We start from the raw sequence: 15,048 nt of genomic DNA, 5'->3' as shown, positions 1-15,048 counted from the left end.
TTTATGGGTCATGACATGGTTCTACCACCATACAATGTTGTTTATAAATGATACTTGTGTTGAAGATCATTCATGTCATGTACAGTCGTGGTCAAAAGTTTTGAGAATGACACAAATATTGGTCTTCACAAAGTTTGCTGGTTCAGTGTTATGAGATATTTTTGTCAGACGTTACTATGGTATACTGAAGTATAATTACAAGCATTCCATAAGTGTCAAAGGCTTTTATTGACAATTACATTAAGTTTATGCAAAGAGTCAATATTTGCAGTGTTGACCCTTCTTTTTCAAGAGCTCTGCAATCCGCCCTGGCATGCTGTCAATTAACTTCTGGGCCACATCCTGACTGATGGCAGCCCATTCTTGCATAATCAATGCTTGGAGTTTGTCAGAATTTGTGGGTTTTTGTTTGTCCACCCGCCTCTTGAGGATCGACCACAAGTTCTCAATGGGATTAAGGTCTGGGGAGTTTCCTGGCCATGGACCCAAAATGTAGATGTTTTGTTCCCTGAGCCACTTAGTTATCACTTTTGCCTTATGGCAAGGTGTTCCATCATGCTGGAAAAAGCATTGGTCGTCACCAAACTGTTCTTGGATGGTTGGGAGAAGTTGCTCTCGGAGGATGTGTTGGTACCATTCTTTATTCATGGCTGTGTTGCAGCTGAAATGGCGCCGGAGAAGATGGCTGCCGTTTTACAGCCCTCTAACCAATTGTACTATTACGTGTGTTTTTCCGCATTATTTGTAATTTATTTTGTACATAATGTTTCTGCCATCGTCTCTTATAACCAAAAAGAGCTTCTGGATATCAGGACAGCGATTACTCACCTCGTATTGGGCGAATAATTTTTCTTCAACGAGGCGGCCGCGAAGGATATCCTACAGACACCCGACAAGGCCCAAATCCCCGTCATTCGCATGAGGAAGAGACAAAGTTATCGTGGACGTAGGTCGGGGTGCCTTGTAAGGAGCCGACGGCGAGCGAGTAAACTGCCGCTCCCATCAATCCTATTAGCCAATCTTCAATCATTGGAAAATAAATTGGATGACCTAATATGACGTTATCCTACCAACGGGACATTAAAAACTGTAATATCTTATGTTTCACCGAGTCGTGGCTGAACGACGACATGGATAACATACAGCTAGCGGGCTATACGCTACATCGGCAGGATAGAACGGCTGACTCCGGTAAGACAAGGGGTGGCGGTCTGTGTATATTTGTAAACAACAGGTGGTGCACAAAATCAAATACTAAGGAAGTCTCGAGGTTTTGCTCGCCTGAGGTAGAGTATCTCATGATAAGCTGTAGACCACACTATTTACCAAGAGAGTTTTCATCTATATTTTTCATAGCTGTCTATTTACCACCACAAACCAATGCTGGCATTAAGATTGCACTGAATGAGCTGTATAAGGCCATAAGTCAACAGGAAAACGCTCATCCAGAGGCAGCGCTCCTAGTGGCCGGGGACTTTAATGCAGGGAAACTTAAATCCGTTCTACCTAATTTCTACCAGCATGTTAAATGTGCAACCAGAGGGAAAAAAACTCTAGACCACCTTTACTCCACACACAGAGATGCATACAAAGCTCTCCCTCGCCCTCCATTTGGCAAATCTGACCATAACTCTATCCTCCTGATTCCTGCTTATAAGCAAAAACTAAAGCAGGTAGCACCAGTGACTCGGTTAATAAAAAAGTGGTCAGATGACGCAGATGCTAAGCTACAGGACTGTTTTGCTAGCACAGACTGGAACATGTTTTCTTCAGATAGCATTGAGGAGTACACCACATCAGTCACTGGCTTCATCAATAAGTGCATCGATGATGTCGTCCCCACAGTGACCGTACGTACATACCCCAACCAGAAGCCATGGATTACAAGAAACATCCGCACTGAGCTAAAGGGTAGAGCTGCCGCTTTCAAGGAGCGGGACTCTAACCCGGACGCTTATAAGAAATCCCGCTATGCCCTCCGACGAACCATAAAACAGGCAAAGAGTAAATACAGGACTAAGATTGAATCGTACTACACCGGCTCTGACGCTCGTCGGATGTGGCAGGGCTTGAAAACTATTACAGACTACAAAGGGAAGCACAGCCGCGAGCTTCCCAGTGACACAAGCCTACCAGGCGAACTAAACCACTTCTATGCTCGCTTCGAGGCAAGCAACACTGAAGCATGCATGAGAGCACCAGCTGTTCCGGATGACTATGTGATCACGCTCTCCGTAGCCGATGTGAGTAAGACTTTTAAGCAGGTCAACATTCACAAGGCCGCAGGGCCAGACGGATTACCAGGACGTGTACTCCGAGCATGTGCTGACCAACTGGCAAGTGTCTTCACTGACATCTTCAACATGTCCCTGACTGAGTCTGTAATACCAACATGTTTCAAGCAGACCACCATAGTCCCCGTGCCCAAGGACAACCTGCCTACCGACCCGTAGCACTGACGTCTGTAGCCATGAAGTGCTTTGAAAGGCTGGTCATGGCTCACATCAACACCATTATCCCAGAAACCCTAGACCCACTCCAATTTGCATACCGCTCCAACAGATCCACAGATGATGCAATCTCTATTGCACTCCACACTGCCCTTTCCCACCTGGACAAGAGGAACACCTACGTGAGAATGCTATTCATTGATTACAGCTCAGCATTCAACACCATAGTGCCCTCAAAGCTCATCACTAAGCTAAGGATCCTGGGACTAAACACCTCCCTCTGCAACTGGATCCTGGACTTCCTGACGGGCCGCCCCCAGGTGGTAAGGGTAGGTAAGAACACATCTGCCTCACTGATCCTCAACACGGGAGCCCCTCAGGGGTGCGTGCTCAGTCCCCTCCTGTACTCCCTGTTCACCCATGACTGCATGGCCAGGCACGACTCCAACACCATCATTAAGTTTGCCGATGACACAACAGTGGTAGGCCTGATCACCGACAACGATGAGACAGCCTATAGGGAGGAGGTCAGAGACCTGGCCGTGTGGTGCCAGGATAACAACCTCTCCCTCAACGTGACCAAGACAAAGGAGATGATTGTGGACTACAGGAAAAAAAAGAGGACTGAGCACGCCCCCATTCTCATCGATGGGGCTGTAGTGGAACAGGTTGAGAGCTTCAAGTTCCTTGGTGTCAACATCACCAATGAACTATCATGGTCCAAACACACCAAGACAGTCGTAAAGAGGGCACGACAAAGCCTATTCCCCCTCAGGAGACTGAAAAGATTTGGCATGGGTCCTCAGATCCTCAAAAAATTATACAGCTGCACCATCGAGAGCATCCTGACTGGTTGCATCACCGCCTGGTATGGCAACTGCTTGGCCTCTGACCGCAAGGCACTACACAGGGTAGTGCGTACGGCCCAGTACATCACTGGGGCCAAGCTTCCTGCCATCCAGGACCTCTATACCAGGCGGTGTCAGAGGAAGGCCCTCAAAATTGTCAAAGACTCCAGCCACCCTAGTCATAGACTGTTCTCTCTGCTACCGCACGGCAAGCGGTACCGGAGTGCCAAGTCTAGGTCCAAAAGACTTCTCAACAGCTTCTACCCCCAAGCCATAATTCTTCTGAACAGCTAATCATGGCTACCCGGACTATTTGCACTGCCCCCCCACCCCATCTTTTTACGCTGCTGCTACTCTGTTAATTATTTATGCATAGTCACTTTAACTCTACCCACATGTACATATTACTTCAACTACCTCAACTAGCCAGTGCCCCCGCACATTGACTCTGCACCGGTACCCCCCTGTATATATAGCCTCCCTACTGTTATTTTATTTTACTTCTGCTCTTTTTTCTCAACACTTTTTTGTTGTTGTTTTATTTAAAAAATGCACTGTTGGTTAAGGGCTGTAAGTAAGCATTTCACTGTAATGTCTGCACCTGTTGTATTCGGCACATGTGGCCAATACAATTTGATTTGATTTGATTTGATTTGTTCTTAGGCAAAATTGTGAGTGAGCCCACTCCCTTGGCTGAGAAGCAACCCCACACATGAATGGTCTCAGGATGCTTCACTGTTGGCATGACACAGGACTGATGGTAGCGCTCACCTTGTCTTCTCTGGACAAGGTGTTTTCCAGATGCCCCAAACAATCGTAAAAGGGATTCTTCAGAGAAAATGACTTTACCCCAGTCCTCAGCAGTCCAATCCCTGTACCTTTTTTCAGAATATCAGTCTGTCCCTGATGTTTTTCCTAGAGAGAAGTGGCTTCTTTGCTGCCCTTCTTGACACCAGGCCATCCTCCAAAAGTATTCGCCTCACTGTGCGTGCAGATGCACTCACACCTGCCTGCTGCCATTCCTGAGCAAGCTCTGCACTGGTGGTGCCCCGATCCCGCAGCTGAATCAACTTTAGAAGACGGTCCTGGCGCTTGCTGGACTTTCTTGGGCGCCCTGACGCCTTCTTCACAACAATTGAACCTCTCTCCTTGAAGTTCTTGATGATCCGATAAATGGTTGATTTAGGTGCAATCTTACTAGCAGCAATATCCTTGCCTGTGAAGCCCTTTTTGTGCAAAGCAATGATGACGGCACGTGTTTCCTTGCAGGTAACCATGGTTAACAGAGGAAGAACAATGATTTCAAGCACCACCCTCCATTAAAAGCTCCTTTTGTGGCAGGGCTGAAATGCAGTGGAAATGTTTTTTGGGGATTAAGTTCATTTTCATGGCAAAGAGGGACTTTGCAATTAATTGCAATTCATCTGATCACTCTTCATGACATTCTGGAGTATATGCAAATTGCCATCATAAAAACTGAGGCAGCAGACTTTGTGAAAATTAGTATTTGTGTCATTCTCAAAACTTTTGACAACGACTGTAAAGTGTGACAATTATGATGATTGAGTATGATCATTAGTTTGTGATGCTTCTCTATGTACAGTGCATTCGGAAAGTATTCAAACCCCTTGACTTTTCCCACATTTTGTTACGTTACAGCCTTATTATAAAATGGATTAAATTGTTTTTTTCCCTCATCAATCTACACACAATACCCCATAATGACAAAATAAAAACAGGTTTTTACATAAGTATTCAGACCCTTTACTCAGTACTTTGTTGAAGCACCTTTGGCAGCTATTACAGCCTCGAGTCTTCTTGGGTATGACGCTACAAGCTTGGTACACCTGTATTTGGGGAGTTTCTCCCATTCATCTCTGCGGACCCTCTCAAGCTCTGTCAGGTTGGATGGGGAGCGTCGCTTCACAGCTATTTTCAGGTCTCTCCAGAGATGTTTGATTGGGTTCAAGTCCGGACTCTGGCTGGGCCACTCAAGGACATTCAGAGACTTGTCCCGAAGCCACTCCTGCGTTGTCTTGTCCATGCTTCACCGTAGGTTTGGTGCCAGGTTTCCTCCAGACGTGACGCTTGGCATTCAGGCCAAAGAGTTCAATCTTGTTTCATCAGACCAGAGAATCTTGTTTCTCATGGTCTGAGAGTCCTTCAGGTGCCTTTTGGCAAACTCCAAGCGGGCTGTCATGTGCCTTTTACTGCGGAGTGTCTTCTGTCTGGCCACTCTAAAATAAAGACCTGATTGTTGGAGTGCTGCAGAGATGGGTGTCCTTCTGGAAGGTTCTCCCATCTCCAAAGAGGAACTCAGGAAATCTGTAAGAGTGACCATCAGGTTCTTGCCCTTCTCCCCTGATTGCTCAGTTTGGCCGGGCGGCCAGCTCTATCTATAAATCAAAAAACGTGTCTTCGCTTTGTCATTATGGGGTATTGTGTGTAGATTGATGAGGAAAAAAAGTAATTTAATACATTTTAGAATAAGGCAGTAACGTAACAAAATGCGGAGAAAGGGAAGGGGTCGGAATACTTTCCGAATGCACTATATGCAGGCAGCACGGCAGGCTACAGTGTATCTTGAGTAACCATGTGTCTATAAGCAGGCACAGTGTCTGTGGTTGACCCCTGTATACGTCTCTGTGCAGGTATCTGCTGTATCTGCAGCTGAAGAGGGACGTCTACCACGGTCGTCTCCTGTGCCCCTTCGCTGACGCAGCCTACCTGGGGGCCTGTATCGTACAGGGTGAGCCCCGCTCTGACATCATCACCCTAATTTACATGCACAGCAATTAACAATAGATTCGCTGTGATTCCAGACTCATTAGTACGAGTACCTTCTCAAACGATCTGAGCACCGGCCCTACTCTCGGAGCGGAGATCTCTCATCTCTACTCAAACGCTCCCTGAGTAACCAATCTGAACACTGGCCCTACTCTCCGAGCTGAGATCTCTCATCTCTACTCAAACGCTCCCTGAGTAACCAATCTGAACACTGGCCCTACTCTCCGAGCTGAGATCTCTCATCCCTACTCGGACGCTACCAGCGGCAGAGTAATACAACCTGACAGCAGCCCAGAGTAATAGACCTCAACACTATAGTCTTATTCCATCCATCCTTAAGCTGACACACATCAAACCATCCCTGAACAACTCCACAGTGCCAATTAACAGCACAGTGAGAGGCTAAGGCTGGTAGTGTTTGATGTGGGTTCCAAAAGGATTGAACTATGTCATATCACTAGCTAATCCCCATGTCTGTTACAACATACAGTATATCTTAGCCCCTACTCTTCTGACTGGTTGGGCTCCCTAGAGAGGAGAATATGATGAAGTGATCTGAGGTATCTAAGGATACGTCCCAAATGGCACCCCCGCTCCCTATTTAGTGCACTGCTTTTCACCAGGGTCAAAAGTAGTGCACTATGTATGGAATAGGGTGCCATTTGGGACACAAACCTAACTGACAGAGTTACAGCACAGGGCTTCCTGCTGGTCGTTATCAGTACTTCTGTTTAATGAGAACGAGTCCCCATGCATGCCTTGTTAGGCTGTTAAGTAAAGTGAAGTGTGTTAGCTGCAGGATTAGTCTGTAATAAAGCTAGAGGTACATTGCGCTGCAAACCGTTTTATAACCATCTGTGAACCGTGTCATAACCCTCTGCTAACCGTTTTATAACCCTTTACTAACCGTTTTATAATCCTCTGCTAACCGTTTCATAACTCTCTTCTAACCTTTTTATAACCCTCTGCTAACCATTTCATAACCCTCTGCTAACCATTTCATAACCCTCTGCTAACCATTTCATAACCCTCTGCTAACCATTTCATAACCCTCTGCTAACCATTTCATAACCCTCTGCTAACCATTTCATAACCCTCTGCTAACCGTTTCATAACCTTCTGCTAACCATTTCAAAACCCTTCCCAGCTGAACTAGGGGACTATGACCAAGACGAACACCCGCCAGACTACATCCAAGACTTCAAACTGTTCCCCAAGCAGTCGCTCAAACTGGAGAGGAAGATCATCGACATCCACAAGAACGAGCTGAGGTAATGTGGGATTTGTAGTCTAACCAGCATCTAACAACTACAACACCTAGACACCTTGACACCTGAACACAACAGCATCAACTGTAAACACTAAGATGGCATCATGACATCAGCAGAATTTTACTCCGATTTTACTGACTTGCTTCCTTATTTTAATTTTTTACACACTTCCTCTCTTCTTCTCTGCTGCTATAAAACAAAAATAGGGTCCCAGATGGTTTTACAACCTATTACATTTTTTGCTACACCTGCATTTTTTAATTGTTTGCCAGCACATCATAAATAGTGCACTGAAGCGATGCTGTACAACACATCATCGACTCCAGCAGCTGATCTAACCATATCTCTGACTCTGAGGGGGGCAGACACATGCAGACACATACATACACATACAGACACTCACACACACTCACACACTCACACACACACACAAACAAACACACACACACACACACAAACAGACACATACATACACACACACACACACACACACACATACACACAAACAGACACACACACACACAGACACACACAAACACACACACAAACAGACACACACACACACAAACACACACACACACACACAAACAGACACACACACACACACACACACACACACACACACAAACAGACACACACACACACACACAAACACAAACAGACACAAACAGACACACACACACACACACAAACAGACACACAGACACACACAAACACACACACACACACAAACAAGACACACAGACACACACAAACACACACACAAACACAAACAGACACATACACACACACACACATACATAAAGCCACTGCTGATCCCATGTCCCTGTCCCAGATGGTGTAATATGGCTGGCTGGGACCAGAGGGCTGGCTTGCTGGGACCAGAGGGCTGGCTGGCTGGGACCAGAGGGCTGGCTGGCTGGGACCAGAGGGCTGGCTGGGACCAGAGGGCTGGCTGGCTGGGACCAGAGGGCTGGCTGGCTGGGACCAGAGGGCTGGCTGGCTGGGACCAGAGGGCTGGCTGGGACCAGAGGGCTGGCTGGAACCAGAGGGCTGGCTGGCTGGGACCAGAGGGCTGGCTGGCTGGGACCAGAGGGCTGGCTGGCTGGGACCAGAGGGCTGGCTGGGACCAGAGGGCTGGCTGGCTGGGACCAGAGGGCTGGCTGGCTGGGACCAGAGGGCTGGCTGGCTGGGACCAGAGGGCTGGCTGGCTGGGACCAGAGGGCTGGCTGGGACCAGAGGGCTGGCTGGGACCAGAGGGCTGGCTGGAACCAGAGGGCTGGCTGGCTGGGACCAGAGGGTTGTGTTTACAGGCGTTATAATAGAAACTGAGGCTCAGGCAGGTTGATTTAGAGCCCACAGCAGGCAGCCGCCCATCGCTGAGCAGCAGCATGCGTCACCTAGGTGCTTTGCCAAGCACCACTTCAACTAATGAACATAAGCAGAGTGTCATTGCTCCAAATACAAGCTGCTGAGCAACATCTCTGGCAATCTAGAGATGGGCTAACACTGAGCTAACGACAACAAGAGAAATGTAAAGCTAGCATTAGAATATCATTCTACATTATAGTTGTATTACTCTGACATTACTTTAGCACTCACAGACATGATTTGTGTTTATGGAGCACTCAGCTCAAACACAAAGCAGTTTATATTGGGGTAATAACTGTGCCCTCTAACCCATTGTGTATAACCAGCCTGCAGGTTTGCTGCTAACTGGCCTCCTATCCCACAGGGGGCAGTGTTCTGCTCTGGCCGAGCTTCATCTCCTCCAGAGGGCACACAACCTGGAGACATACGGAGTGGACCCTCACCCCTGCAAGGTACCTCCCACCACCTCTCCCCTAAACTCTCACCTTTATTTCAATGTCCTTTATTCCAGTGTAGCCACTGTGACTTATAATCAATGAGTGTAAGATTGATTAAACAGCTTGTATGGAGTTGTCAGCCCACATTAATATGTAGTCCGCTCACATCAAATATTCAAACCAATTTGATTTCAGTTTCTCGGCCAATCGTAGTCCTTTTTCTTTCTGATTGGACGGTTTGTTTATTGTTGAACTCAGTCTCCTTCTGATTGGACAGTGTGTTTCTTAATGAGTGGAACATGACGGCTGTAATGGAGACTGTGTTCCTCTGCTTCTGTGTCATCCTCTCTGGCTTCATTTACACAGGCAGACAAATTCATATCTTTTTTTTACAGTGGTCTCAAAAGACCAATTAGTGGAAAAAATATCAAAATTGTGCTGCCTGTGTAAACGCAGCCATAGTGACTCACCGTGTGAATGGGAAACTCTTGACAGCCAGGGTATCAAAGCACTCTAAGCTGATTAAAGGAGATATTTAATTTATTTTGTTTGAGGATTCGCTTATCTGTTCTGCTTGTGTCATAAAGACCTTTTAATTCAGGAATTAACTGCAGCTGTCAGTGTATCACCGTCCATTTACTGCAGCCAGAACACAGTCTCCATTACAGACGTCATGTTCCGCTCATTAAGAAACACACTGTCCAATCAGAAGGCGACTGTGTTCAACAGAGAGACAAATCGTCCAATCAGAAAGAAAAAGGACTGAGTGTGAAATCAGCTACGATTGGCAGAGAAATTGAAATCAAATCGGTTTGAATGTTTGATGTGAGCGGACTACATGTTTACTGTGCTGCAGAGGGAGGTTGCATGTGGTGATACAGTAGTTAGTAGACTCTTGGCAGGAGTCTACTGTATGAAATTGGCTTTGGTTCATATGTTATCAAGAGGATTATATATCATATGTTCCCATGGATTTGAATTATCTTTATGTTTTACATACATTTTCATTGTAGAAGTCTATGGGAACAATTTTTATAGAGTAGCCATTGCCATTGCGACAACACTTCACATTCTGGGATACAGTCTTCCTGTATGCCAGAATGCCAAGTTTTGCTGCCTCAGCCTGTGATCTAGTAAGGGGCAGGTAGACGATTCCATCAACCTCTGGTCCAGAGTCAGATATTATTTAATCCCTGTAATGGATAAGGATAGGATTGGGGGTGAGCTTATCTGATCCTAGATCTGTGGTTAATAATAATAATATAAATTTAGAGATATAAATCACAAAGCTCTTTACATTGTGAGCAACCAACAGTTGTTTTCGGGGAACGATACATGACTATATGACAGTGAGGCTTGCATTGGAACAAAGTGTAGTCAGGAAGACGAGTCATTTTCAGCCTGCTGCGGTGGTAAACAGTGAGACCGCCTCCTCAGCAGCTGTCTGCGCATGCCTGATTGGTATACATGGGTAACTTCTACCTTCACTGAGCATTGGTGTGTGTGTCTGCAGGACTTCACAGGATCCACAGCCTTCCTGGGATTTACCGCCACTGGGTTTGTGGTGTTCCAGGGAAACAAGAGAATCCACCTGCTCAAATGGTAACCCTTCGCCTCTCCCCTCTCACCTATATCCTCTAACCTATGACCTCTTAACTACCAAAACAGCAGTGGTCTGATTCTTCAGTCTCATAATTACTGTTGTTTACGATTCTAGGGCTGATGTCAACAAACTGAAGTTTGAAGGGAAAACATTCTATGTCATTGGAATTCAGAAAGAGGTATGTCACAAAATCTCATTGTGTTTGCAAACACAAAAATAGATTTTCAAAATAGATTTCCTACCAGAAATTTTCCCCAACATAACTCTGTAGTATAATATTAGTCACTTCTTGTGTCTCTATGTTCTACTCTGTGTGTTTACGTTTATACCGTAGGTGTGAATGTCTCTGTATTTCTAATGTGAGATGTGTGTGAGAGAGTAATTTGTTGCACTGTTTCAGATCTCTCTCACGGGCAGGATGCACTGTAACATGGTGGGTGTATAATGTCTAGCCCCACACCCCTGCCCTGACATCTCCCATGCCTAAAATCAACTAAGAATGGAACTATAGTCGAATCAGAGCCCCAAAGTCATTCTACATGACATTGCTCCTGTTTGAGAAAATCAACAGGTCTCAGGGAAGGTGGTTTGTAGTAATAAGTGATGTTTAGCCAGCTACAACCAACTGACATGCACCACAGATAGTCTTTGTGAGCCATTCAATGGATGTAATGTTTTCAGAACTGGCCTCACGCTCTATATACTCTATAAAGATGTCTTCCTTCTATCTTTCTATTGGCCATTATCTCTGTCTGTGCTGTAGTTCCACTCTGCCATTGGCTGCCTGTCCTGCCTCATGCTTGAGATCTAGACAGATACATTTCTGCTCAGCTCTAGTTAATGTTTAGTCCTGTCTCACGGTTTAGCCTGCTGCTTTAAAATCACACACACACATACACACTCACTCACACACACACACACACACTCACACTCACACACACACACACACACAAACACACACACACACACAGGTGCATTGTACTCTCACTAAAACATTCAATTGGGTCCTCTGGGGCCTGAATGTCTGCTGTTTCTTGGGAAACCAGGTGTGTGCACTGAGCAATGAGTGACATAAACCAGGTGTGTGCACTGAGCAATGAGTGACATAAACCAGGTGTGTGCACTCTGAGCAATGAGTGACATAAACCAGGTGTGTGCACTGAGCAATGAGTGACATAAACCAGGTGTGTGCACTGAGCAATGAGTGACATAAACCAGGTGTGTGCACTCTGAGCAATGAGTGACATAAACCAGGTGTGTGCACTGAGCAATGAGTGACATAAACCAGGTGTGTGCACTGAGCAATGAGTGACATAAACCAGGTGTGTGCACTCTGAGCAATGAGTGACATAAACGGGTCAATTAAGTGCCAGGCAAAATAAAAAACCAGCCGACACTCAGGAGCCCCTGAGGACTGGAGTCACCCATGGGTTAAAACAAAGATCTAAGTCAACAGCTGGACATGTCATTGCTACAAAGTGCCCGTCTCAACTGCCCAGCACCTCATTTCAGACCGCTTTATGGCAGCTCATTTTGCTTGTAGTCTGTTGGTCTGTCTGGCTGAAGATGCAGTTTTATCTTTGTGTTTCTGTCTCTTCTCTCTGTGTGTTCATATCCATCACTGGTGAGTAAAAACACACACACACCATTGCATCCCCCCCAACACCCTAATGCTGACCCCTTCCAAACCTTCTCACATTCTCCACAACTCGAAAAACCTCTCCGTTCTTCGCTCCTGTGGTTGTTGTGCGGTTCTCCTCCGAGTTGGGTTTGGTTCATTTGATTTGAGTTTTTGTTGGACTGCTCTTTGGTGATGGTGGTGCAGGACCATTTGGTTTGACCATCATCACCCTATAGCATGGAGCACTCTGTGACAATTCCCTTTACTGCAGAAAAACATACATCCATCAAATCTTATTAGTATCTTATTATGTAATAACTTCTTTTTATGTTTTATGTCCTTAATTAATTAAACAGTTTGGCGGTTTGCTGAACTGTTTGTTTTCCTTGGTGTGTGTGTGTGTGTGGCTGTCTGTATGTCTGTGTGTGTCTGTGTGTGTGTGTGGCTGTCTGTATGTCTGTGTGTGTCTGTGTGCGTGCGTGCGTGTGTGTGTGTGTGAGTGCTTAGTGCAGTAAGATGTATCTTATTATGATTTAATCATGCATCGATCCGCAGTCTCCGCTCTTCCTGGAACAGTTTATACCCTGTGCCACTGCATGATCTCACTCTGCCCTCATCTCTGCCAACTTCACATGGAGATGATGTACCATTGAACATGTTTAACACATGTTGTGGTCCCATGAAAACTCCCCTGAACGTACAGTCCTGCTAGCTGAACACACTTGTAGCCCACACACGGCCACTGCCGCACATGCGTGTTGCGTATAATAACCACTTCACTGTGGCTGACCACCCTGAACCTCCAGATGTATAAATCCTCCTTACACTCTTCTTACCGTTGATACGCCCCAGACAGTTAAGCATACTGTACCATTTACAGTATCAGTGCAACAGCTGCGTTAATACATTTTAGACTGTGACACAGGCTTCATACCAAATAGCACCCTATTCCCTTTATAGAGCAGGGCCCCTCTGGTCAAAAGTAGTGCGCTATATAGAGAATAGGATGCCATTTGGAATACAACCAAAGTGTTACAGCATGGGAATGTGGAAATTCATCACCAAATCTTATTTTATCTTATAGTACAGTATTAGTGTTCGATGGTTACAGTGGTTAAGTCTCTGTCAGTATTAGTGTTCAATGGTTACAGTGGTTAAGTCTCTGTCAGTATTAGTGTTCCATGGTTACAGTGGTTAAGTCTCTGTCAGTAATAGTGTTCCATGGTTACAGTGGTTAAGTCTCTGTCAGTATTAGTGTTCCATGGTTACAGTGGTTAAGTCTCTGTCAGTATTAGTGTTCCATGGTTACAGTGGTTAAGTCTCTGTCAGTATTAGTGTTCCATGGTTACAGTGGTTAAGTCTCTGTCAGTATTAGTGTTCCATGGTTACAGTGGTTAAGTCTCTGTCAGTATTAGTGTTCCATGGTTACAGTGGTTAAGTCTCTGTCAGTATTAGTGTTCCATGGTTACAGTGGTTAAGTCTCTGTCAGTATTAGTGTTCCATGGTTACAGTGGTTAAGTCTCTGTCAGTATTAGTGTTCCATGGTTACAGTGGTTAAGTCTCTGTCAGTATTAGTGTTCCATGGTTACAGTGGTTAAGTGTCTGTCAGTATTAGTGTTCCATGGTTACAGTGGTTAAGTCTCTGTCAGTATTAGTGTTCCATTGTTACAGTCGTTAAGTCTCTGTCCAGGCCAGGGAAAGTCTGTGCTCTGTGCTCTGTACTCTGTAATGCTGCAGACACCATTGATCTGCTGATCATATTACCAGACACAGAGCAGATAACTGGACTTTTACTGGAATTGATCCCCCTCTTATCCCCAGCTCTGCCCATAAACTCCCTCACACCCGGGGCCTTTTAAGAACTGCTTAGTGCTGGAAGTGCACAAAGTGTTCGCCTGCCCACCTCCCCATCTCCCTAACAGGCTGGGTGTAGGGTCTGGGTCAGCACTTTGCACAGCTCACTCTCAACATGTTCAGCACTTTGTCGGATGCCTCGTCCTAATTCACTGTCTTCCTCTGCTTTGTTCCTCTCCTTTCATCACTCTCTCTCTCTCTCTCTCTCTCTCTCTCTCTCTCTCTCTCTCTCTCTCTCTCTCTCTCTCTCTCTCTCTCTCTCTCTCTCTCTCTCTCTCTCTCTCTCTCAATCTCTCTGCAGAAGAAACTGGTGCTGACGTTCCACACCTCTACCCCAGCGGCGTGTAAACATTTGTGGAAGTGTGGGGTAGAGAACCAAGCATTTTACAAGTGAGTCCCACAAAACACCTGCAGCACTCTCATATCCATCTCTCTATCCAAGCTGGAACTTGGAACATGTGTGTGTCCACAAGAATAGTAAACTAACAAAAATTTGACCAACTGGGGACATTTTGTTAGTCCCCACAAGGTTAAATGCTATTTCTAGGGGGTTTAGGGTTAAGGTTAGAATTAGTGTTAGGGTTAGGTTAGGTTTAGGGTTAGGAGCTAGGGCTAGTTTTAGGGTTAGGGTTAGGAGCCAGGGTTAGGTTAAGGGTTAATGTTCGGTTTTTGGGTTAAGGTTAAGGTTAGGGTTAGGGTTAGGTTTAGGTTTAGGGGTTAGGGAAAATAGGATTTTGAATGGACTGAATTGTGTGTCCCCACAAGGTTAGTTGTACAAGACGGTGTGTGTGTGTGTGTGTGTGTGT

The 15,048-nt window shown here is 45.7% G+C and overlaps 1 protein-coding gene across 2 annotated transcripts in view; it reads left to right on the top strand.

Moving 5' to 3' along the window:
* Positions 1–15,048, top strand: part of frmd3 (FERM domain containing 3) — a 62,585-nt gene that overhangs the window by 25,646 nt on the left and 21,891 nt on the right. The window contains exons 5-11 of one of the 2 annotated variants that reach the window (XM_041900290.2): positions 5,950–6,047; positions 7,233–7,356; positions 9,092–9,179; positions 10,678–10,766; positions 10,882–10,945; positions 11,168–11,200; positions 14,544–14,632. In XM_041900290.2, coding sequence (XP_041756224.1) covers positions 5,950–6,047; positions 7,233–7,356; positions 9,092–9,179; positions 10,678–10,766; positions 10,882–10,945; positions 11,168–11,200; positions 14,544–14,632 — 585 coding nt within the window. The remainder of the gene's footprint in view (positions 1–5,949; positions 6,048–7,232; positions 7,357–9,091; positions 9,180–10,677; positions 10,767–10,881; positions 10,946–11,167; positions 11,201–14,543; positions 14,633–15,048) is intronic. The other variant, XM_041900291.2, reaches the window with a different exon arrangement.

This window comes from Coregonus clupeaformis, chromosome 16 (assembly GCF_020615455.1).
Source record: "Coregonus clupeaformis isolate EN_2021a chromosome 16, ASM2061545v1, whole genome shotgun sequence".
Taxonomy (NCBI): domain Eukaryota; kingdom Metazoa; phylum Chordata; class Actinopteri; order Salmoniformes; family Salmonidae; genus Coregonus; species Coregonus clupeaformis.
This window is presented reverse-complemented; position numbering and strand designations above follow the sequence as displayed.